General features: G+C 51.5%; 3 protein-coding genes across 20 annotated transcripts in view; 2 read left to right on the forward strand and 1 right to left on the reverse strand.

Moving 5' to 3' along the window:
- GIT2 (GIT ArfGAP 2) overlaps window positions 1-7,893 on the forward strand; it is a 36,319-nt gene extending 28,426 nt beyond the window's left edge. For all 9 annotated transcript variants that reach the window (XM_061603353.1, XM_061603361.1, XM_061603355.1 and 6 more), the window contains 2 exons: window positions 4,465-4,528; window positions 5,558-7,893. In XM_061603353.1, the coding sequence (XP_061459337.1) occupies window positions 4,465-4,528; window positions 5,558-5,770 (277 nt within the window). In that variant the 3' untranslated portion in view covers window positions 5,771-7,893. The remainder of the gene's footprint in view (window positions 1-4,464; window positions 4,529-5,557) is intronic.
- A 1,555-nt stretch (window positions 7,894-9,448) lies between these two features.
- On the reverse strand, window positions 9,449-18,487 carry TCHP (trichoplein keratin filament binding). Of its 4 annotated transcripts, none has more exons than XM_061603365.1 (13): window positions 18,360-18,487; window positions 16,863-17,100; window positions 15,830-16,040; window positions 15,167-15,223; window positions 14,792-14,860; window positions 14,468-14,641; window positions 13,738-13,850; window positions 13,073-13,139; window positions 11,999-12,171; window positions 11,296-11,377; window positions 11,028-11,213; window positions 10,366-10,509; window positions 9,449-9,951 (listed from the first exon to the last, which is right to left on the reverse strand). In XM_061603365.1, the coding sequence occupies exons 2-13, from the start codon at window positions 17,051-17,053 to the stop codon at window positions 9,919-9,921; spliced, it is 1,500 nt and encodes a 499-aa protein (XP_061459349.1). In that variant the 5' UTR covers window positions 17,054-17,100; window positions 18,360-18,487; the 3' UTR covers window positions 9,449-9,918. The 4 variants fall into 4 exon arrangements, with proteins under 4 accessions (XP_061459349.1, XP_061459348.1, XP_061459347.1 ...); XM_061603364.1 differs by having other exon boundaries at window positions 18,296-18,487; XM_061603363.1 differs by having other exon boundaries at window positions 18,128-18,487.
- A 198-nt stretch (window positions 18,488-18,685) lies between these two features.
- The window catches only part of ACACB (acetyl-CoA carboxylase beta), an 88,352-nt gene continuing 84,687 nt past the window's right edge, over window positions 18,686-22,350 (forward strand). For 2 of the 7 annotated variants that reach the window (XM_061603342.1, XM_061603347.1), the window contains exons 1-2: window positions 18,744-19,035; window positions 19,858-20,166. The gene's annotated coding sequence lies outside the window, so the exon portion shown is untranslated. Of the gene's footprint in view, window positions 19,036-19,516; window positions 20,167-20,923; window positions 20,945-22,350 lie in introns of those variants that run through there. The other 5 variants (XM_061603351.1, XM_061603348.1, XM_061603345.1 and 2 more) reach the window with 5 other exon arrangements.

Consider the following 22,350-nt stretch of genomic DNA (forward strand, 5'->3'; position numbering starts at 1 on the left):
GAGTATACGATTGCATCTTAGGTTTCTCTGCAGCCTTTCCATCTCAACGTGTGGGGGGGGGGGGAGGGGGAGGGGTCAGAAGCAGCCCTGAGAATTGCAGGGGGGGGAGTTTGAATGAGGAGTACCTGAATGGGCAAGGGTGTAGGGTACGCAAGCTTTCCTTGCTGCTTGGTTCTGCAAATGCTCCCTCAGGCTGTGACATGCAACTTTGCTGAGTTAACTGCAGAAAAACACCTCTGGCTTTTTTTCTTCTCTTCCTCCTCTGGGCAACCAGACCGCTTGGGCGTGGCAGCGTGCCCAAGCTCAGGCACAGCCTGGGCTGTTTCAGTCCCCTGGTTCAATGGGCGGAGCGAGGTTCCCTGCAATCTCTGACCCTCCGGCAGCCTGACCCCACCTCCTGGTATTCTGGCCTCTGTCCCTGCCTCCCAGGCACAGTGTCCTCCTTCTTTCTTTCCAGTTGTGCGTCCCCCATCCCATCCCAAGCATGGAGGGGCGGGGTTCAGCGGTTATGCAAGAATGGCTGCCGGGTGCCTGAAGCAGTCTGCCCCCTGCTGTCCAGTGGAAGAGCTGGGCTTTGATAGAAGTACACATTTTGGGCAGGTGGGGTGTGTGTGTCTTTTATCCATCCTGGCATTTTCCTTCTGGTTGCCCAGTGCCTGGTGCATCCTGCCTCTGTGGTAGTGAAAGGGGGGACTTCTAGAGCCAGTAACAGAGATGGTCTCTGCTCTTCCTGGCATTTTGTGTTTCATGACCTCTCCCCCATGGGACTTTCTGAGCTTACTTGAGCATGCACGCACGCACGCACACACACAGTCCCAGCCCCAGAAGCCTAGGAAGCTGCTGTCTGAATGAGAGACCTACATCCAGACTAAGAATCCTGTTTCTCTGAGAAACTCACAGGTCCTGAGCAGGACCACAAAGAAAAGATTGAGGTCCTGAGGACTGCCTGGAAACTGCTAAGAGGCAAGGGGTGGGAGGGTGCAAGTGAGTGGCCTTCTCTTTGGGTCTTAGGGGGGTCCTGAGTGCTCTTGGAACATAGAAGTGACTTGCTGCCAATCCAGAGGGCCTCCCTCAACACCCCCTGGCTGCCTCTTCTCCAAAAAGCAGAGTCACCAGATTGCAGCTAAAATGGGCATTCGTTTTTTGTTCAGGTGGGGAACATGTATGCCTCCCCCACATTGTTGGACTCCAACTCCCAGCAGCCAGCATGGCCAATGGTATGATGAGAGCAATGTGTGGAGGGTCACCCAAGTTCCCCACCTCTGTTGTAGTGGGAACAGCTTGACCTGAGAGAGGTTTGCCGTGAATATACCTCACCAGGGAGCATCACAGGTGGGGATGAGTGTGTGCTCTGCCCCGTCTGATGCCACATCTCCACTCAGCTCGGCCCTAGGAACAGTTTGGGTCCCACAATGGTCTCCACCTCCATTAGGCTCTTTCTACACTTTCCACAGTTCATTATGCCCTTCATGGAGTGTTGCTGCAGGCAAGTTGAAGGGAAGTGGTGCATTAGACCCTGTAGCTTTAGCAGAAACCTTTCTCGCCTTGGAGTGACCCTCTGAGCCGAGGACTTAAGCAACTTTCCTGCATAATCGCCCAAGATCCCTCCCCCCTGTCTGTGTGTCTGTCTGCTTTTCTGTGGCTTTGGTTTGGGAAGGGGCATGGAAGTTGGCTGTACGGCCGGTGGTAAGGACATGCCTGTGTCTTGATGGGGGGACTAACACACAACTTGGCTGGCCACAATTCCTTGCTAGCAGTCTTGCAAGCAGCAGCGGGGCTTACTGGGCTGTGTTGGTCTTGGTGCTGGGGACGCACAGGCTCCAATCCCTGCTTACTTGTGATTCCAGGACATCACTGTTTTGGGACAAATTCTGGCAAGCACTTGGTTCCCCCCCCCCCCGGCGTGATTGTTCTCTGAAAGGGAGAACACACTTCTCCCCGGCCAACACTTGTCTCCGTAAGACATCCTAATTACTCTGTTTTAAAGTCCCTGCCTCAGTCTCCCCCAAGTTAGTGCCCTCCTGAAGTTTTGGACTACAGCTTCCATCAGCTCCAGCTAGCACAGCTGTCGTGATCCAAAATTCCTGGAGGGCACCAGGTTGGCAAAGGCTGCCCTATACTGTTTTAAGAACAGATGTGACAGAAGTGTAGGAAACAGGAAACACACCAGTGGCCTTTCCTCTCCCTCTCCACTTAGTGCCATGCCCGGAATAGCCCTCTGCTTCCTGGCTGCAAGATGCCTCTGACTGATCTTGCAGGCTGGTCATTAAGAGCAACAACCACACAGCTCTTTGTGAAGTTTTGTCATTGAAGTGACTAGAAATCCTCTGAGGACCGGAGAGAGTCCTGCGGGACCTTCAAGGCAAGTTTATTATGGTAGAAGCTTTTAGGGATGATGCGTGATGTGTTGTCCTCAGCTAATTGGAGTTTCTGGCTGCAAAAAGGAAAAAAAGTACATAGCACCAAGGAATGCAGGAAGTTGCCTGGCCCGGTGTCAGAGCCTCGGTCCCTCTAGCTGAGTGTTGTCTCTCCTGACTGGCAGCAATGGCTTGCCAGGGCTTCAGCCAGGGGACTTGCCCAGCCCTACAAGGAGCTGCCCCTCGAGAGTGAACCTGGGACCTTCTCCACGAAAAGCAGGGGAGCTACAGCTACAGTGAACAGCAGGGTCAAATTCATGAAAAGAAAAAAATTGCCTGTGCCAATTCAGCTGATGTTGACATGTATGCAAAACAAGCACAGTGACCATTCAGAAAGAGCAGTATTTGGCAGTAACAGTCATCTTAGCACTGCCGACCTCAGTAACACAGGGACCCATTCTCCTCTCTTGTGTTTTTGCTGTCGCTCTGGACATTTTTAATAGTATTTTGTATTTTTCATGGAATAATCTTCCTTATGCAGCCCTCTAAGGGGGCTGGGAGGCTGGGTGTAAAGCTGTGTTTTGCAAAAGATCTTTGGTAGCTTTAGAGCCCAGGCTCCTTTGCTCAGCACCTAAACGACCGTCACCTTCTGTTAGAAGGAGCACGGCCTTATGCCTGTTGGCCCTGGGTCAGTTTTTCTACACTGGCAGTTTCCCCCTCTTGGGTGAAGTCTGATTTTATAGTGCAGCTTTCTCAGTCTTAGATTTGTGCCCCAACCCTTCTAAAGGGATCTGCATCCTCTCTTCACTTTGCTAGGCTTTGCTGTTTGTGATGACTGGTACCTGAGGTGAAAGGCTTGTTGTGACACAGACATTAAATTGCAGTACCTGACAGGCAGAATCTAGAAATAATCTTCCAGGAGTGATGCTTATCTTTTCTGTTACTCTCCCACCCTCTCCTCCTAATAGCGTAATGATAAGTATCAGCCATTTTTTCCATAAGAAAGGCTTTGTGGAATGGTTTGGAAACACCAGAGAAGCTTATGCTGCCAATAGATTTGTCCCGAAGTGCGTTGAAAGTTTGCCGGGTCCTCCCGTTGTGTTTTTGCCTTGCAGGATCTTGTTTCACTTTAGAGCAGAAGTGAGGAGCTTCTGGCCCACAGGCCAATCTTGGCTCACCAGAGGGTCCAATTTGCCCTGTGAGGCCATTTACCCCAAGCCGTGCCTCTGCCAATCAGCTGACGTGGGCAGGAGAGCAGGGTTCAGTTCTGTACTGCTGCAGCAGGATTTAACCCCTGCTCAGCAGCCAATGAGCAAGGGTTAAATCCTGCTCAGTTGGGCTGTGTATGTCTGTTCCCTCCTGGGAACACACACACAGCCAGAGGAAGCATCAGAAGAAAAGAGGCCTGTCCTTTCGCTGGAGTTGATGTATCCACAAAGCCGGCTTCTTCCTGCCCTGGGGAGGGGGAGAGAGAAGCCTGCTTTGTGCAGACATTGGCTCCAAAAGGGACTTCCATCACACAGCAGCGAAGGGAAAACCCAGGTCTGCTTGCTTTCGCTGCATGTGTGCCTCTTCCGAGTGTGGAGCTGGCAACACCCCTTGTGCTGTGGATTCCCAAGTACCTGGTAGCCAGATCTGTTGGGCCTTTTCCAACATTGAAAAGTTCTGTGCAACTCTGAAAGTCTGCAGGTTGCATTGCCAGCTCTTTGTTTATCTAAAAAGAAGTAGTCTCCATAACAATTTTTTCACATCTGTTGTGGATGGAAAACCTGAACGTGGATTCTAGGCTTGAGGATAATTGTTTCTGTGTAGGAGCATCAGTGCTCTATGCTCTCTTCCCCATCCCACCAGTCATGAAAGCATTCCACCCCACCCCACCCTTTTGCCTTCTGTAGCATTGGGCTTCTGGGCCATAATATTTTGCAAGCGCTTGTGTGACTTCCTTGCGTTGTTAACTTGCCTGGGTGTGTGAAGTGGGCCTGGGTGTGTGGACATTCTTGTTTTTAACTGGTTTGCCTCTGGAGTAGCTAACGTCACCTTTTGCGGTGCTGGGAGTGGGGGGCCCTTGCCGCCACTGGAATAACCTGCTGCCCATCTCCTCTTGCAGCTACATACCGTGCTCAGAAAGGATCCATGTGGCAGTGACTGAGATGGCTGCACTCTTTCCCAAAGTGAGTAGACCCTCTGAAGTCAGAGGGGACAAAGGGGGAGGGAACTCTGAATGTGATGGAGCATTTGGCTTCTCTGTTGCGGTAGCCAGTCTGTTGAGAGGGCTTGCGGACTTGGGAGAGGAGCCGTAATCCATTCTGCCACAGAAGAGAACTCCACTGGCTTTATTGGCATGAGGTGCTGCACCACCTCCGAGGCACTGAACTTGGGGGGGGGAAATATCAAATGCTCTTATTAGTCATAGGAAGAGGCCTTATTTGAGTTGGGCCATCGGCCCATCTGGCTTGCTGTTGGCTCTCTGCATTGGCTGGCAGTGGCTCTCCAGGGCTTCAGGTAAGGGGGCATTCCCAGCTCTACCTACAGATGCCAAGGCCTGAACCTGGGCCCCTCTACAAGCAAAACAAGTGCTTGGCTACTGAGCTCCACTGAAGAGACGTTTTGTTCCCGTCGCATCTTTGTCATTTTTTTACCTTAATATTTCACTGCGAGTTTTGCAAATAGAAAAAATTATGTACTCGTCATAATAGCCAAAAAAAGGTTGATAACATCTATTCAGATTTAAAGACAAAGGGAGTCCTTACGCAGTCATCCTGCACACAGAGATGTAATACTATACAAAGTTTAAAACCTCCTGACATTTTGCCATAAATTACGCAGTTCGCATCTGAATCGTTGGCCAAGATACTTGGCCAAACAATCCAGGTTTGCCCCCACTAAGTGAATGCTTAACAGAGCACTGCAGCCAGTCTCAGCTCCCTAGATGATGTACATGTTTGCCTTTGGCCACATTAACAAGTTACCTTTTTTTAAGCCTAAACTTAAATCATGTTGGGTGGACAAAAATGTGTTAAATAACCATTGAGACAGTTCTGCAGGTGAAATAAACTATTAAACCCTTAATATTTCTTATCTGCATTCCCTCCTCCCCAAAACCCCTTAAGTTCATACAGAAGTGCTTTAAATCCTCTCACGCTGTTCTAGGTGAGTAGCGTCTGCACCACGTGCTGTCACCTCTCTCTCTGTCTCCCCAGAAGCCCAAGTCTGAGCTGGTGCGGACCTCTCTGCGGCTGCTGACCTCCAGTGCCTTCCGCCTGCACTCTGAGTGCACGAAGGCCCTTCCTCCGGAGTCCTGCCCCATGGCTGACATCCAGCTGGTCACCCAGCAGGTCATCCAGTGCGCCTACGACATTGCCAAAGCTGCCAAGCAGCTCGTCACCATCACGACCAAGGAGAACACCAACTGAGGCAGGCGTCCTTCAAAGGGGTGCCTGGGAAGCTTAACACGTGTTGACATTTTTGTGTTTTTTACAGGAATATTTAAGGTGGTGCATTACCTTTTTTAAAAAAGGAATCTCAGTATTAAAAAATTTTTGCATGAATTTTTTTCCTAAAATCCCCCCCCCAGGATTAATGTCGCCCACTGCCTTATTTTCTGCCTGTACTGCCAGTGTAGAGAGGGTGTGTGTGGGGAATGTCTCTTGAGCCAATCTTTGCATCACCAGCTCTTAAAGGACTTTTTTCATGTGTGTGTGTTGGGGGAGAGGGGGGGTCATATCCTGCATTCTCAACACCATTGATGAACTGAAATGCAAATATCTGGATATAGGGCACCTATCCTGGTGCCTTGTGCGGTTGTTGGACACACCTGAACCACTATGTAGCACATACCACTAGCCTCTGAGGTAACAGTGAGTGGGGGAAAGGACACCCCACTCACCACAGGGATCCCTGCCAGTCAGGTTGCATGGCTTCCTGAGACACCCCCCCCCTTGTGCAATATCAAGTCAACATGGGCTTGCTACAAAATGGTAGGAATAGCCACTCCAGTGGCCCCCCCCTTTGTATTTTATTGGCCAGGGACTCCCAAGTAGGAAGCAGACTCAAGCGTCTGTGGATTCCCCTCTGGCACCACAGATTTTCTGTGTCCTTTAGAAAGTGCTTGTTTGCTGGTGCGGTGGGAGGAGGGCCCTCCGTTAGTCATGAAGGTGGAGTTGAACCCAACCTGGGGCTGGGGGACGGAAGTACTTGGCACTGCGAGTGTGTGTCGCTGAGAGCTGTGTGCAGTGTCTCACTTGGGCACTGGAGAACGAACGTGCTTGGGAGCAGCCGCTCCTGTGTTCATCGAGGCTACAGGGCCGAGTTATTTAAGAGGGATGCCAAACCAGCCATTGTCTTTCCCCTGCACAGTGCCTGAAGAAACCTCTGTTCTGCCCATTTTGTTTCCAAGTGGTCCAGTGGATGTTGTGGTGCGGGTACAAGGGGCCACAAGGAAACAGAGTGGCCCAACGGCAGTGATCGATGCAAACAGTGAAGAATTGGTGGGCAGGGGTGAGTAGGGAAAGAACGTGTGCCCCGTTCCAAAAGCTGGATGTGCCTGTTGCTGAAAGTCACTGTCATTCCTACTAGGTCGGTGATTTGGCTGGTGCTGTGTTGACAGAAGTGTATTAAAATGATGGGCACAAAAGAGAGAGGCTCTCACACGAAATACAGCGAGCTAATTGTGCTTAAGCTCTGCTGTCATTGCTCAGACTTGAGTTGTGACCGGTTTGTCTTGTTGATTTCAGGGGATGTTAATGGGACTCTGTCTCCTGTGAGGCTGAGGTCTACTCCAGCAGTCTCGCCTCCTCCCTATATCCTAAACTGCTTGCCCAAGCAAATCCTTTTTAGGCGCCACTGAAGTCCCTTAGAGCTTGTGACTGGAGGGGGTCTACCCTGGGGCTAGCTAACTGGGAAAAGGAAAGGGAAGGAAGTTCAGGGCGCAGGTCCATGGCTTGTGTGCATTGGGAATTTCTCGGGTGGCCCCATCAGTAGCAGGCAGGCTGTTTGACAATCTCTGGCAGGGCTTCTTGCCAACAGTTGCTTTTGTCTGGCAATTGCCATATGCCTTAAGCTTCATCTTTGTGTGGCTGGGGCATTGTGGTATGTGCTTTGTTCACCACCTGCTCATTCCAGTACAGCTTATAACCCATCTAGCTCCTCTTTAAGAGTTTGCCTCTGGCCAAAATGTACACACAGAAAACAAGAGGGCCTTGGCTTTGGAGGTGCATGGAGCCTGAGGCGAGGGGCAAACAGCTGGGAGCGAAGGAACAACTGCCTGGCAAGTCATTTCTCCTGTCTTGCAGACTAGAGTGAAGCTGTCATTCACTGCAGGGTGCTCTTTCTGCATAGCCACTCAGTGGGGAGGAGAGGTTGATTTGCCCACCCTCGCAGGGAGTGGGCAGGGTGGCACTCCAGGTATGCTTGGTTGGGTGTGGAGCATTTCCTGGGTTTAGAAGCAGCTGCCCAGCTTGAGGTTTGTTTGTGTGTGTGTGTGTTTTACCCTGTTGGTATTTATATATTAAAGAAACCAAACCAAGTGCCATAATAATGTTGGATGCTGATGTTAACATTGTAATTAACTATCTTTTTAAAAAGTATTGTACTATTTTTGGGTTAAAACAAGAAAAATAGAACAAGTCTCTTGCTTTTTCCTCATGTTTCCATCCTCTTGTAAACGGAGTTGACTGGCATAAAAGGTCAGCTGGGACCAAATTGAGAAACTTTTGATTGGGTCTGTGGGCACATTGCAAATGGGAGAACCAGCTGTTTTTTCCCTATCCCTTAGAATCTTCATAGTTTGCCCTTCCTTTTTCCCTAGCCAGCAGCGAGATCGGGTAGTGCATAGCAGTTATTTTCTGCAAATACTGCTACACATGAAGTGTGGGTGGGTGTTAAAGAATTCCCCCCTCCCCCCAAAAGGCAAATGTGAAAAAACTGCAAAGTGGCTTAGCCATGTCTCTTGCTTTGCAGGAGCTAAAGACCAGGCACTCATTAAGAATTCACTGTATAGCTAACTTACAGGATAATGACATACAAGTCTACTCAGAAGTAAGTCTCTTTGTGTTTAATGGGGCTTATTTCCAGATAAGTGGGTATAGGATTGCAACCTTGGCAAAAACAGGGCTCTTGTGCCTTTATCAGCTCTATGGCAGGACAGAAATTCAACAGGACAACAGGATACTTTTCTAGTATGGAAATACAGTTATGGAAAAAGCTTCACCATGACTACTGTCTAATGTTGTGTTATGCCATGCCTGTGGCAGCCATTCTGTGAGTGGTGCCCCCAGCCCTCTCAGCATTTGAAATGTGCCCCCTGCTCTAACCTATAAAACCATCTTTTGCTGAGCCGACATTTGATCCATCAAGTCCAGTACTGCCTACTTCAACTGGCACTCTCTCTTCCTAGCTCTGCAAGGTGGGATCCTTTTTAACCTGAAGTTGCAAATCAAAGATTTCTTATGCATGCAAAGAAGATGGCTTGTTTACTTGTAGCTTATAGCCCCTGCAGTGGGGTCAAGGGATGAGGAAAGGGGGGCGGGGAGACCTTTGAAGCTGTATAGTCTTTTTCTTCCTTTCCCTCTGGAAAATGGAACAGGAGGCCTATTGCAGAGCGCCTGCTTTGCTCACAGAAGGTCCCAGGTTCAGTCCCGGGCATCTTCAAGTAGGGCTGGGAACATCTCCTTTCCTGAAACCCTGCAGAGCTGCCGCTGGTCAGGATCACAACACTAAGCTCAAAAGACTGATGGCCTGTCTCGCTATCAGGCAGAGTCCTGATGTTTATTTGTGCCGTGCAGGGCAGTGGGAAGAGAAATCCCTGCAGTTGCAAGGACATGCACTGTATACCCTTGCGAGTTTCCCCTCTTCCCCAAGCTGCGCTCTGGGCCTTTCCGGAACGGCAGAGGAAAGATGGCGGTGATCCTGCCAGCCGCCTTAGTGACTAGCTGTCCTACAACTCCTCTTAAGGATAGCTGAACTTTTCCAGCTATCCTCTCCCCCCCAACCCTTGCTGCCGCCTCCTCTGTGACTTACAGCATCTTAGTGTTGGGGTCTAGCTGCTTCTCTCTCACGGGGGAAACACAGCAGTGGCACCAGAGAGACGGGGGTGAAAAACACAAAGCTTTATTGAACCTTTTAACATCCCTACTGGAGACTGAGCAGGAAGTGCTTGAGGCCTTCCACCCACCTCTTCCTTATGCTGCTCAGGCAAGAGCCACTGAAAGAAGGGGAAAGTGCCCTCTGAAGGTTGGCAGGGACTGAGCATGTCCACCCCCCAGCCCACCTCCCCAAGTGCCTTGCAGGGCCTACCCTGTTCCTTCCAGCAATTCCTCTTGGAGCCACAACTGTGCCTGCCTTCCAGGAATGTCAGCACCCAGCAGCAGAAGAGAGCTAACGTGCAGAGGGGTGGAAGCCCTCTACCCTCTCTCAGCACACAGACACCTGACAGCACAGAACGCAGATCCTGGGGTTTTTAAATCTTTACAAGTACTCCCTAGCAGGATGCAGCCAAGAAACTCTTCCCTCCGTGAAGGTTTTCATCCATTCTAACTGGGAAGCAGGCACCCTTCCCACTCCTTTAGGTCCAGGCTGTTTTGGGATAGCTGTAGGTCTGGCAAAGAACAGAGAAGGAGAAATTCTTTCAGTTCTTGCAGGTAACGCTCAGGCCTGATGGGAGCATTTCCAGCTGCACGTGGATGAAAGAGCCAGGATGGGAGAAAGCGCCATGTGAAGAAGGCAGCAGCTGCTGCTGCATCACTTGTTGGCCTCCCCCAAAGAGATCAGTCCAGGCACAAGACACAGCTATTTAGACAAACCTTGCCCCTTTGCGCCCAGGACCAACATACCAGAAGGCCAGGCAGGCTGCTCCCCATAGAGATGGCAAGCAAGCAGCTAAATTGGTGCATCCACGAGAGGCATTTCAGAAGAGCCAAGCACCAGGAGCACTCTCACGGGGAGGATGGGAGGCAATGCCCCTTCCCCAGGCGGAGGTGAGCGGCACCAGCGGCCTCCCCTGCCCCCTCACCTTGTTGCGATAGCCGCGCTCCATCATGCGCCTGGCGGCCAGCTGCTCCAGCTCTGCGTTGCGCTGCTCCTCCAGCCGGGCCTCAGCCTCTTCCTCCTGCTGGCGCCGCAGCTCCTCCTGCCCCTGCAGCTGGCGCTCTGTGAGCTGAAGGGGGGGGGGCGTCAAGGAAGAGGCCGGCTTCATGGCATCCCCACGGCCACTGCCTTGCCGGTCAAAGCGCCCACGTTTTCCAGTCTTCTTTCTGGATGCCCCCCAAGACCCTGTTGTCCCCCCACCCCCCGTCTGTGCCAGAGGTGGCTTCCATACTTCAAAGCCCCTCTTTGTAAGCAAAGGTGGCCCTGCCCTTTGAGCCTCACTTGATCGCCCCCCTTCCGCAGTCCCCCTCACCTTGCTGCTGTCCCTGCCTTCCCACTCCTGTTGCCTGGAAAGAACAGGGCCATCCCTGACTTGTGGGGTGCAAGGGGAGGGAGGGAGACCAGGAAGCAGCATTAAGTAGACTGCCCTGGAGGTGCCAGAGGGATACCTGCCCGATACTTCGAAAGAGCTACCATCGATATTGAAGGTTTGGGATGCATATGCCCCACGTTCCAAGTGCCTGACGCCCCTGCTGGCTCGTTCACGAGGAGCAAGAGCTGCCAGCTGTCTCTTTTGCTCTCTCCTACCTGGGCCTCCAGCTCCTGCCTGCGGGCAGTTTTCAGCCCAGCCTCCTCTTCCTGCTCCCGCTGTGTCAGCTGCTTGGCCTCTTCCAGCTCCTGGATCAGCTGCTCCCGGCACTTCACCAATTCCTGCTGGGCCTGCCTGTTCCTCTCCATCCTCTCTTGGATCTGACGCTCTCTCTCCGCCAGGACCTGTTTCAAGCAGGAGGGGGGACTGAGCCCTGGAAGGGGGACAAGCCCGAAGTCCGGACCCCGCTGGGCAAGGAGAGCTCACCTCGGCCATGAGTCTGTCCCGGGCCTTCTGCTCTCTCTCCCACTCGTGCTCTCGCTTCTCCCAGACCTGCTTGGCTTCCTCCCTTGGGAGAGGGAGAAACAGACTTTTGGTGCCGAGGCTTGGAGTCCAGAGCCACAGCACAGCAGCAAAGGCCCAGGGATCCCTTCAGTAGGGGATACCGCAGTTGGTTTGAGAATCAAAGAGCACCAATCCGCAGGCAATTCCTGCATGCACTGGGGTGCTCACGGTCACAGAGGAGGGTCCGGGCAAAGGGGGTGCACAGCGAGTCTTCCAGCTGTTTTTGCCTTGCCACAGATGCGCTGGAGCAAAGCAGTCCTCCAGCTAGGGCCGGGCTCCCAACGCCCATCATCTCCAGCCAGCATGGCCAATGGGTGGGGATGATGGCAGGTATGTAGTGGTCCAGCCACTTCTGGAGGGCACCAGGTTAGGGAGGGATGCTTTAGTCCGGTGCACCTGTGGAAAGGCAGGCCTCCCCTCTCCACAAACCGTTCTATCACAGCAGGACTAGCAACCCCTTTTTGCTGGGTCACTTTTACTGCAATAGGTCTGCCAGCTGGGATCCCCCTTCAAGTACAGAGAAGCAATTCCTCCTCCGTTGCTACCAGCACACTCTGCAGGGCTGGACTGAAGAAGGGAGCGCCGGCAGCTTGTGCCGCAGCAGTTCCTCCCTCCTCGGCCTCACCTGAAGACAGTCTCCAGCTCAGCCTCCCGCTCCCTTTCCAGTTGGAGCTGATCCTCGATGACCTCCTTCATCCAGGCAACAGCAGCAACCGCTTGCTCCCGCCGGGCCGACTGCAGCCGCTCGTCCTCGCCTTCCTGCTCAGCCAGGGCCAGGAGGATCTGCCTGTCCTTCTCCTGCGCGGGACAAACATCAGAGAGCTGCCTTGGACCAAGTTGAACCACTGGCCCATCCAACCCAGCAGAGCTCCGAGGCCTTTCCCAGCCAGCTCCTTTTAGCTAGAGCCACTGAGAACTGAACTCGGGACCTTCTGCACTGTAAGAGATCCAGCCCGTTCCCTAAGGAAGGTTCAAGGCAGCTAGAAGAGAGAGTGGTGGTGGTAGAGATTGAGCCAACCAGATGGGATTCTTGAGCTGCCTGCTGAAGAATAGGGCAGTACAGATAGCAGGAATACAGTAATACCTCAGTTAAGGAATCCTCCCCCAAGGAAGCTCCTTTTAAGGAAGGCTTTTTAAAAGGTGAAACTAACCAGCTTTGCTTTGCTGTGGATAAAACTTTCAAGCCTGTGCCTTGGGTGAAACTGACCATCCTGTGCCTTTGGTTTGCTGTTAATAAACTGACGTGCCTGTGCCTTTGCTTTGCATTAAAGAGATCTCTTGCTTTCTCCCAGGGCTGGGGAGGGAAGGATCCAGTACGATTCAGAAGGGTAGGGGTGGGTGGGTGCCAGGTAGGCACCCTTTAAAGCCCTGTTGAAGCTGCCCCCACCATCTATGACCAGGGGCAGGAAACTCTCCCTATTCTTTCCATGTTATCCCTACCTCTGGTGCCAAAATTTCTGTTAAAGAAGTGACGTCCAGGAACACATCCACTTTGTTAACTGAGGTGTTACTGTGTTGAGGTGGGTGTCGCCTGTATTGTTGGCTTTGCAAAATACATTGAGATTTGAGGGCGGGGCTGACTTGGAAACAGTGATGTCATCAAGCGCATGGGCAGGAGTGCAGCTACCTCTGCAGCCTGGGGACTACGGGGCATGGGATATCTAGCCTCCCTTCAGTCATTCCAGGGGTGCCAACCTACCAGCTCTTCCTGGATCTGCTGGGCCCGCCTCTTCAGCTGGGAGTGGTATTGGTGTTTCAGAAATCGCCTGGGAAAAGAGAGAAGCAGCCCCACCGTCAGTCGTCCACAGGAAGGAAGAGCCAGAGACAAGAAGCCGGAGGATGGGAAGAGGTCAGGCTGCAAAGCTGCTTCAGCCTGTTAGGGGGTGAGCACCTCAGCTGTGAACATGGGAGAAGCACACTGGTGCATGTGCAAAGTGCCTCATTTTCACCACAAGGAATTGCACCCACATGGGTACTTTGGCAAGGTGGAAGGCGCGGCTTCTTGGCACCTTCTAAGCATCGTGCCGATCCATCTCTTCCCATACAGCAGCAGGACTTAAGAACTACCCCTCCCCCTAGTCCAGGGTTGGGAAACCAGTGGCCCTTGGCCCAGTTTCAAGCAGGTGGGAGGGGGAAAGAGGCAGAAGGAGACAAGGGGCGCCCCTCGTTTTCGGCTCTGGCACCGCTTAGGTGCTGCCCCCAACAGATTTCCCCACCAGCTGAAGAAAAGTCCCCCTCCCGTGCCCTTGTCTCACCACCACCGCCTCCCAGTCCCCACACAGCAGGGGGAGGAGGCTAAATGGCAACTGTTAGGGCCCCCCATGCCCTTCTCTCCTCCCCTCCCACTGCTCTCAAGAACCACACCTGAGTTCAGTCTTCTTCCGCTCCTGCTCCTGCCGCTTCCTCTCGGCCTCCAGGGCTCCCAGCTCCCACTGCTGCTTCAGCAAGTCCTCCTCTTCCTTCTTCAGCTTTGCTGCCTGAGAAGAATGAGCCAGACGTCTTCAGCTACAGCCTCCCTTCCATGTTCCCAGCAAGAAAGCGGTGGTGGCAAGATGGAGCTACTGCAGCTGCCCCAGCACTCTCAGCACATGAGCAGGGGCGGCCTGGCTCTTCCGCCAGCTGGCTCGTTGCCCCCCACAATGGCCAGCGGATTGCTCTCATGTGCTGCCTGCCCCTCAGAACTCCTCCTAGCAGGGCAGATCCTCCCCAGCTCCAAAAGCATTCAGTCAGCCACGTGAAATATTGCAAATCAACACCTGAAGCTGGGTACGTTTACAAGCGTGACCTCACCTAAGACCTTCAGTCATGGCCCCCCAAACGCCTGACCTGAGTCCCACCCTCCTCCAGTGGCTACATACGCTGCCATCCCTTCACCTGAGGTGGGAAGGGCAGAAGAGGGAGAGAGGTTTGGACCAGGGATCTCCACTGCACCAAAAAAAATCGTCTTGGGCTTTTCCCCCTGCCCCAGGGAACTGCCACAAAGAGAACCAAGACGCGACTGTGTGTGTGTGGACTGGTGATCCTGAGCTGGCCTTAGGCCCACGCGAAGGCCTTTTCTAGCAAGGCCTGGCCCAGGCGACGCCACATCGCTTACCTCCGCCTCCCGTTGCCGCAGCTCCTCCATCTGCTGGCGCAAGATCTCTGCCTGCTTCCTCTCTTCCTGCTTCCGCCTTTCCTCCTCCTCCTTCATCCTCTCCAGGGCTTCCCTCCGGGCAGCCTCGTATTTGTTTTCCATGCGGACTTTCTCTTCCCACTCAGTTGCTTCTCTCTGGATTGGGGCCAAACGGAACCGTTAGCCTCCTCAGCCCACGGCACTTGCCCTCCTGCCCCGCGAGCCTGAAAGGAGGAGGAGAGAGGGCCCCAGGCCCAGGAATCCTACAGAGAGACACTAAGTAGTCCTAGGAAGAGCCCGGCCTACCTGTTGCTTCTGAGTCAGCTGGTTCCCCCAGGCCTCGACCACGTGCTTCTTGTGCAGTTCAGAGCCAACCTGAAGGAAGGATCATGGAAACAGACTTTGTTGGCCGCTGTAGGACACCTCTCCCCCTAGTGTTGGCAAACCTGTTTAGGGGGGAGGAGGCACAGCGAGCACCTCAGACGCACTGCCTCCCCATTCCAAGGTCTCCGCTGGGGGAAAGGGGCCAGTATCAACCTCGCCCTGATACAGAGAAGCAGGGAGCCAGGGCTAGTGTCAGCACCCATCTCCTGGATAGAATCTGAAAGGCCAGGATCCCTTGGGGCAAAACCGTGCTGGATCATGCCCGTCCAGCTGTTCAGCCACCAGCCCATTTCTCACCTCTCGGAGCTTAGCACTGTTGTTCTCCCAACACTCGTAGAGACGATCTTCGGCAATCTGTTATGAGGGCAGAAGAAGGAAACCTTCCTGAAATAACGCAGAGCCCTGTAGCTGGAACAGAGCTAGTTCAGCAACCTGTTCTCCCAGGGGCCAACCAGAAGCCCCAGGGGGAAGTCGCAAAGGTGGGTCACAGGAAGCTCACCTATACTGAATCAGACTAATGAGTTTAGTATGTCTACACTGGCTGGCAGAGGCACTTCAGGCTTTCAGGCAGGAGTCTCTCCCAGCCCTGCCTGGAGATGCCGCCACTGGGGACCTTCTGAATGCAAAGCAGGTGCTCTGCCACTGAGCAAGCAACAGCACGTGTAGAAGGATGGCTACCTGTAGAGGAAGCCAATTCACCAAAAGGTATTGAGTCCTGCCTTCCTCATCCTTGGAAATGTTTAACCTCCACTAGTGTGGCCAAAAGCAGCGTTCCCCCAAGGGTGGCTCAGAAGACATTTTACGTGGAAGAGGCCACCTCCTGACAATCTCCTAAGCACTTTCAGTGCCTCTGTTAGTACTTTCTCATATCCTCTCAGGCAGAACAGCCCTCGGGCTCTCTTATTTGAGACTCTGACAGAGGACGCCTCTCTCTTCCTGCTCTCTTCCTTCCAGACAGACCTGCTTCCTCCGCTCCTCCCTGGCCGACTTCAGCTCGTCGCTTTTCTGCCTCATCTCGCTCAGGTCTGTGTCCTTGCTCAGCCGCAGCTCCTGCAGCTCCGCTGCCAGCAGCTCACGCTCCTCAAAAAGCAGCTTCTGAAGTTGCTGGCGCCTTCGCTCCAAGCTGATCCGCTTCTCCTCCTTCAGCTTCTCGTGGTGATAGGCAGTCATACTAGCAAAGACGAGAAAGAAGCAGACAAACAAACAAAGAGTGACGATGGCAATTCTGAAAGCAGAGTAGAGATCCTTTATGTATTTGTTTATTTATTAATAGCATTTGTTAGTTGCTTTTTTCCAAAAATAGGACTCAAAGCGACGTACAAAGAGAAAAACAAAAACACATTGCATATGAAATAGTTTATAGCAAGTCAAACAATGGCAAAAACAATTTCAAGTGAAATAATACAACATAATAGAGAAAAAACAAATGGCAGATATAACAGTAACACAAAAACCATACCAACACTATAAATATAACACATTGTAACAATCCTATTACACAACTAGTCAATATGGCAAAAGTACTCAAGTTTAACTTTTGAAAACAGTCCCAGCCTCCCTGGCCCTCCTCCTATGCCCCACTCTCTTCTACTTCCCTGTAATTGACGCAATGCCCAACGCTGATGTTGGTGCCCCCCCAGTTTGACTGCTGCAGACATACAAAAACTGGCCCTTCCAATGGCAGACCTCTCTTCCCTAGAGAAGAGTCAGCTCTGCGCCTCTTTCATATCCTAGTACCTGTTAACACTTTCAGCTCTTTTGCTTGCGCTCCAGGTGCCTGGGACTTCGGATAAGGCTGTGGAAGAGGGGCCAGGGCCTTTGCCAATCCTGCTGCTTCCCTTTCAGTTCCTTTTGCTTGCGCTGAGTTAAGAGCAGACCCGGCCAAAAACTCTGCCTGGGCCCTGTTCATGTTGCTGCTGCTGCTCCCCCCCCACTGTGCCCTCTCTGGGAATGGTGAAAAAGAGTCATCCCCCACCCCCACCCCTAGCCTTACCTTTGCTGATAGGACTGGCGTGAACTCCACTGGGCCTGCTTTGAGCTGTAGACCCCAGACTGTTGGAAATAGCGGCTGTTCAGCTCCCACTGCTTCCGGAAGCGGGCCTCCTGCTCTCGGTGGTGCACGATCTGTTGCTCGAGGGCCCTGCTGCGGTTGCTCCAGAACGAAGGGATTGTGGGCAACGCCATCTGGGCAGCGAAAGCAGGCTGAAATCGCCAGATTTGACACCTGGTTCCTGAAGGACATGAGAAGTGTTAGTTTAATGTCTGTGTGAGCCATCAACCGTCTGGCCTACGACTGTGCTGGGCAGCTGTCCCAGGGTCTGAGGCCTTCAGTGTTCTTCTGTGACCCAAAGCCCTCCAGAGCTACACAAGACATATTAGGGCTGCAATGTTTAGCCAATTAATCACACAGATCAAAAGTTGGATCAGCGAAAAAAGCTGCTGTTGGTTAATTGGGCAGTAATTATTTTAAAAACATATATTAATACAAGTACTGGGAGCTGCAGGGAGTTCACTGCTTGCCTGCTCCAACTAATTGCCTGTTGCCCTGGTCTGGAGAACAGAAGGGCAGCCCCCTCTGACCTCTGCCACAGATTAGGGCAGCAAGAGCCACTGGCAAGTAGCACCCCACTCAGGGAGCATTTTGAAAGGATTTAGGCAAACTCATGGGGGAATAAGCCTAGCAGTAGCTACTAGTCATGATGGCCGCATGCTGTCTCCACTGTCCAAGGCAGCATGCCTCTCAGTACCAGTTGCTGGCACCCACAATGGCCCAGGAGGAGGAAGGAGACCTCCTGTTGCACTCACACCCTACTCGTGGGCTTCCTATTCAGCATCTGGTCAGCCCCTGTGAAAGCAGGATGTCGGCCGGGCCCCAGACAGACCTTTGGCCTGATCCAGCAGGGCACTCTTCTTCGGTTTTTATGGGGGAGGCCAACCTGGCCTCAGCGCTTGCTTTCCTCATTCCTTCCCCTCTCTTTTTCCTTTTGTGCCGTGTCTGGTAGCTTTGAGCCTGCAAGCGGGAACTAGGCTTGTATTTTAAAACAGACATTTTTAAGTGCTTCGTAAAAGTTAAATAATGCCGATGACAGGCATAAGAGGCGCAGGTGCCATCATCTTGGACAGGCGGCCCACCCCGTTCCCCCACCCCAAAGCCTAAGCTTAGCTCGCTTAGTGTGCCGGTTAAGGCTTCTTTAAACGCCGGGGAGGAATTTCCACGCGCAGAGACGCAGGCCGCGCTCGCGAGACAAAGCTACTGACGTCAAGCAGCCGATGACTGACGTCACGCAGTTGGAGATCGTGACGTCAGCGTGCTTTAAAAGGCTCCCAAAGGTAACATGACGTGCTTCAACTTGCGTAAGACGAAGTTGCGAGGCAGAAATAAACCAGCGTCATTCACTGGAAACAAATTTGCATATATTTAAATACACGTAAATAGTACGTCAATCAACCCGTCCTCCGTCCGGGCCCCGAACTAGCCGCCAACCCCGACCTGGGCCGGCTCGTCGCTCCCTCCTTCGTCCCCGCCGCAAGTCGTAACGGCTCCGACACTTCCGGTGCCGCCGGGCGGCTCCATGGTAACGCTTCCGGGCAGAGTACAGGGGCCGCCGAGGGACAAACGCCCTCTTGTCGCGCGGCACTTCTGGCCCCGCCTCCCTCTCGAAGAGTCGTGCCCAATAGAGTCGCCACAGAGATAGGAGAAAAGGAGAAAGAGAAGCATCTCGGTTCTTCTATGAGCGGCTTCCGGGTTCCTCCCGTAGAAGTGAGAGTTGCCCCTGGAAGTGCGGAATTGCACCGCTCAAGCAGCAAAGAGGCTGTTTTCAGACTCGGGTCTTCCATGGTGCAGAATATTCCAGTTTTTAAAAGAATAGATTTTAAACAATGGAAATATATTCCCACCGCTACCATTTACAAAATACAGACTCCATAATATATATATTTATGGGGGCATGCTCCAAAGTTCTGATCTGCACGTGGTTTCAGGAAGACTCCCCCACTGGAACCCCAAGGGCCGGTATATTTTTCCGTCCGTGGGGATGCCCCGAAGGCGCCCATCAGCACAGCCCACAGAGAGCCCTTGCCATTTGCAGCGGCAAAGCAGGTCGTGTGAATGCGGGAAGAGCCGGCTGTGCTTGCACCTTCCTGACTGAAGACGACACCAAACGGAGGTGAAAGCAGCCTTTAACTAAAACAAAACAAAACGGCCCTTCCAGTTGGGAATCTGGTTGCTGCTCGCAGGAGCAGGCGGGTCTGCGTTTGTTCCTCGCCTTCCTTTCCAGGGGCTGCAGTGCAATACGCCCTTCCCTGGGAGTCAGTCCCATTGGACCCTACTCCTGAGCAGGCGCGTATTGCAGCCCAAGTCAGCCTTCGCCCACCTGGGGCCTTCCAGATGTTTCAGAGCACCCTTTCCCAACCTTGGGGGGGAGGTCCCCAGATGTTGCTGTACTACACCTCCCATCAACCCCTGCAGGAATGATGGGAACTGTAGTCCCGCAACATCTGGGGACCCCCCCCAAGGCTGAGAAAATTGGACTGCCACTCCCACTAGCCCCATCCTCATCCTCTGGCTGGGGTTGATGGGAGGTGTCGTCCAAAGCGCCCTTCGCCCCCAAGGGGCCTTCCCTTGCATCCCTTCCTCTCCCGGGGAAGGGAGGCGCTCCTGGGCGCTGGAGAGGGAGCAGCGTCACCCGGCAGAGCCTTTGCTGCCCTTTCTGGCCACCGCCTTTGCCGCAGCTCTCGCCAACTGGGTGCCCGCCAGAGGTTATGGACTACAACTCCCATCTGTTGACTATGCTGGCTGAGGCTGATGGGATCAGTAGTCCAAAATGTATGGGAGGCACCCGGTTGGGGAAAGGTTTGAAAGAGGGTTGGGCGCAAACACCCCAACTCTGCGACTTGCGTGCAGTATTTCGGTGAGAGTTCTTGCGGAGGCATTGATAGGTTGCGCCTGTCGTAGGTCTTAATTTCTGGTTTGATTCTCTACCCTGCAGATTCTGGCTGTGGGCAGATTTGGTCCTTATTTGCTGGCCTTTGACCTACATGTGCCTTCATCACCGTTTTCTGCCCTTAAGGGTGCTAACGAGGCTACCAGCGGATTTCATCAGGTTGTAAATGTATTGGAGCCCTGAGGTTACCAAGGGTGATGATACCTGACATTTCCTTCAGAATCTGCGAAAGTAAAGTAAAGGCGTCCCCTTTTCTTTCCTCGGTTCCCTGTTTCCATTTCAATCTCTTTTCTGCCGCAAAGATGACTTTGGTAAAAGCTGTATAGAGGAAATGGCTGAGGCTTGTATGTATAGGTAAGTTAATAATCAAAGGCGTGTGTTGAATCTACAAATGGAAAAACCACAATAGGTTTGCTTATGTACTGTGCAAGCCATGTTTTACTTGTTGCAAGCAAGCCTCATTTATTGAGTTTTTCAACTTACTCAGTTTAAACACCAAGCTTTATACAACAGTTCCAGAGCGGTTTGCGTAATAAAACAGGATTTAACTCCCAGGAGAGTGCAGATAGAGTTGCTGCCTCAATCTGCCCATTGCAACATCACCTGTGGTTTCTTGATTGACATTCCTTGAGCATTAAAAAAAAAAAAAGCCGCTTTCTATCTAAATGCAAAATAAAGCTTGAAAATCCTAAACTACTTTAATCAGTGGGGTTGGGGGGGTGTCACTTTGTTTCCTGGTTTTAAAACTTTCTGGAGGCTATTTTTGCACCTATAAATGCTAAAGTTTTGCTAAATGTTTTTTATCGTTTTGTTTTAATGTATTTTAAGGTCTTTTTATGATGTTTTAAAGTGTTTTTAGTGTTTCTGTTTGCCACCCTGGGCTCCTGCTGGGAGGAAGGGTGGGGTATAAATAAAATAATAAAAAATAAAGTTGGAAGAGGAACTTTAATGCAACAGCAGCTGTGCACTCCCAGATTTTTCTCCCTCTCCTCTCCCCCTCCCCATTGTTCACTCCTTGGTGACATTTTGGGTGGTCCTAATAGAGCTGTTGCCTTGCTGTGGATTTGGAATTATATATATATACCTGTATAATAGCAACTCTCAAGATGATCCCGTAAGAAGCATAGTAGAGGTTGGTTTGCTTCTCTCTTGGGGTTAAGCTGATAACAGCTAAGTTTATTCTTTGTTTTTAAGAAGTCTGAATTTTATTTTATGTACTTGGGAATGTTCTCTCTTAAGGTGGCCTATATTTCCTTTTTCCTTTTTTGAGGGCGGGCAATTGTTAGGGCACATCCTAGCCATTTTAAGAGTTCTTTTGCTAGCCCTTTGCAAGTGAAGAGTTCTGAAATGGACCCCAAACTTGAAGCTGACCATTTGTGGGGAACCCCTGGCACCCTGATGAGCCTATGCATAATCTCTAGTCTGTAAAAGTAAGCTAACAGTGCAATCCAAGCATGTTTGTTTAGAAGTGAGTTCCATTACCTTCAATGGTATTTACTCCCAGTTAAGTGTTTATAGGATTGTAGGCTAAGTTTATGATCCTAAACACGTTTACTAGTGAGCAAGCTCAGTTAAACACAACTTACTTCAGAGTAAACACCTATAAAATTGTGCTGTAAAGTTGTAATCTTATGCTGGCATACTTGGGAGGGAGTTCCTTTTAACTCAAGTTGAGCTTCTGCAGGGATCCAAGGCCAAAAGTATCAAAAATGGTTTTATCTGTTGTCCTAAAGTGTTCTGGGAATGTAAGTAGAAAAGTGTCAAAGACAGAGAAAATTGTCGTCATTATTAAAAATTAAAATTATTGTATTAGGGGGCAGGATTCCTCGTCTTCTGAGATTCATGTACAGTATTTGTAACACGTTGCACATAGACTTCAGAAAGGCCCTACTCAAAATAAAACCAGAATTAATAAAAAAAATTGATTTAGATATTGGCCATGATAATATTACAAGTAGTTTTTGTTTATCTTGGAAGCGGCATTAAATTTAGCAGCAGCATAATTGGCTGTCTCTGCCAGCAGCAGCGGATGCATCTTTACAAATGGCCATGTGTGGCTAGTGCAGTTTCATAGCTGGCTGGCATTTGGTGACATTTGGGACTGGGAGGTGTACACGTTGTTCGAAACAGTTGTCTGTTTTTGGAACTTGAAGGCGACCTTTGTCCCACTTAAAATTAAGTCGGCCCACTTGGAGCACTGCAGAATGCTTTGGGATCGTGCCACACAGCTTGTTGATCCTGGCAGCAGTTTGTTCACCCTTTGAGCCCCGAAACCTGCTTCCAGGCAAAGTGAAACAAACATTCTAAGTTGAACTTACTGGTGCAATTTCAGGAAATCCTTATGAGATATGAAACCACATGAAGAAGTTGACTGGCTTTAAACATTTAAATTCCCTGAAAAGTTGCATTGAGTTGTGGGCATCCCTGGACAAGTTATTTGTTAACATTTATGATATTTATATCATACTTTCCTCTCCCTCCCCATCCAAATGGTGATGTCCAAAACCAGAATAAAGTAGAAAAACAACAAGCCAACAG

This window comes from Rhineura floridana, chromosome 19, assembly GCF_030035675.1.
Source record: "Rhineura floridana isolate rRhiFlo1 chromosome 19, rRhiFlo1.hap2, whole genome shotgun sequence".
Classification (NCBI taxonomy): domain Eukaryota; kingdom Metazoa; phylum Chordata; class Lepidosauria; order Squamata; family Rhineuridae; genus Rhineura; species Rhineura floridana.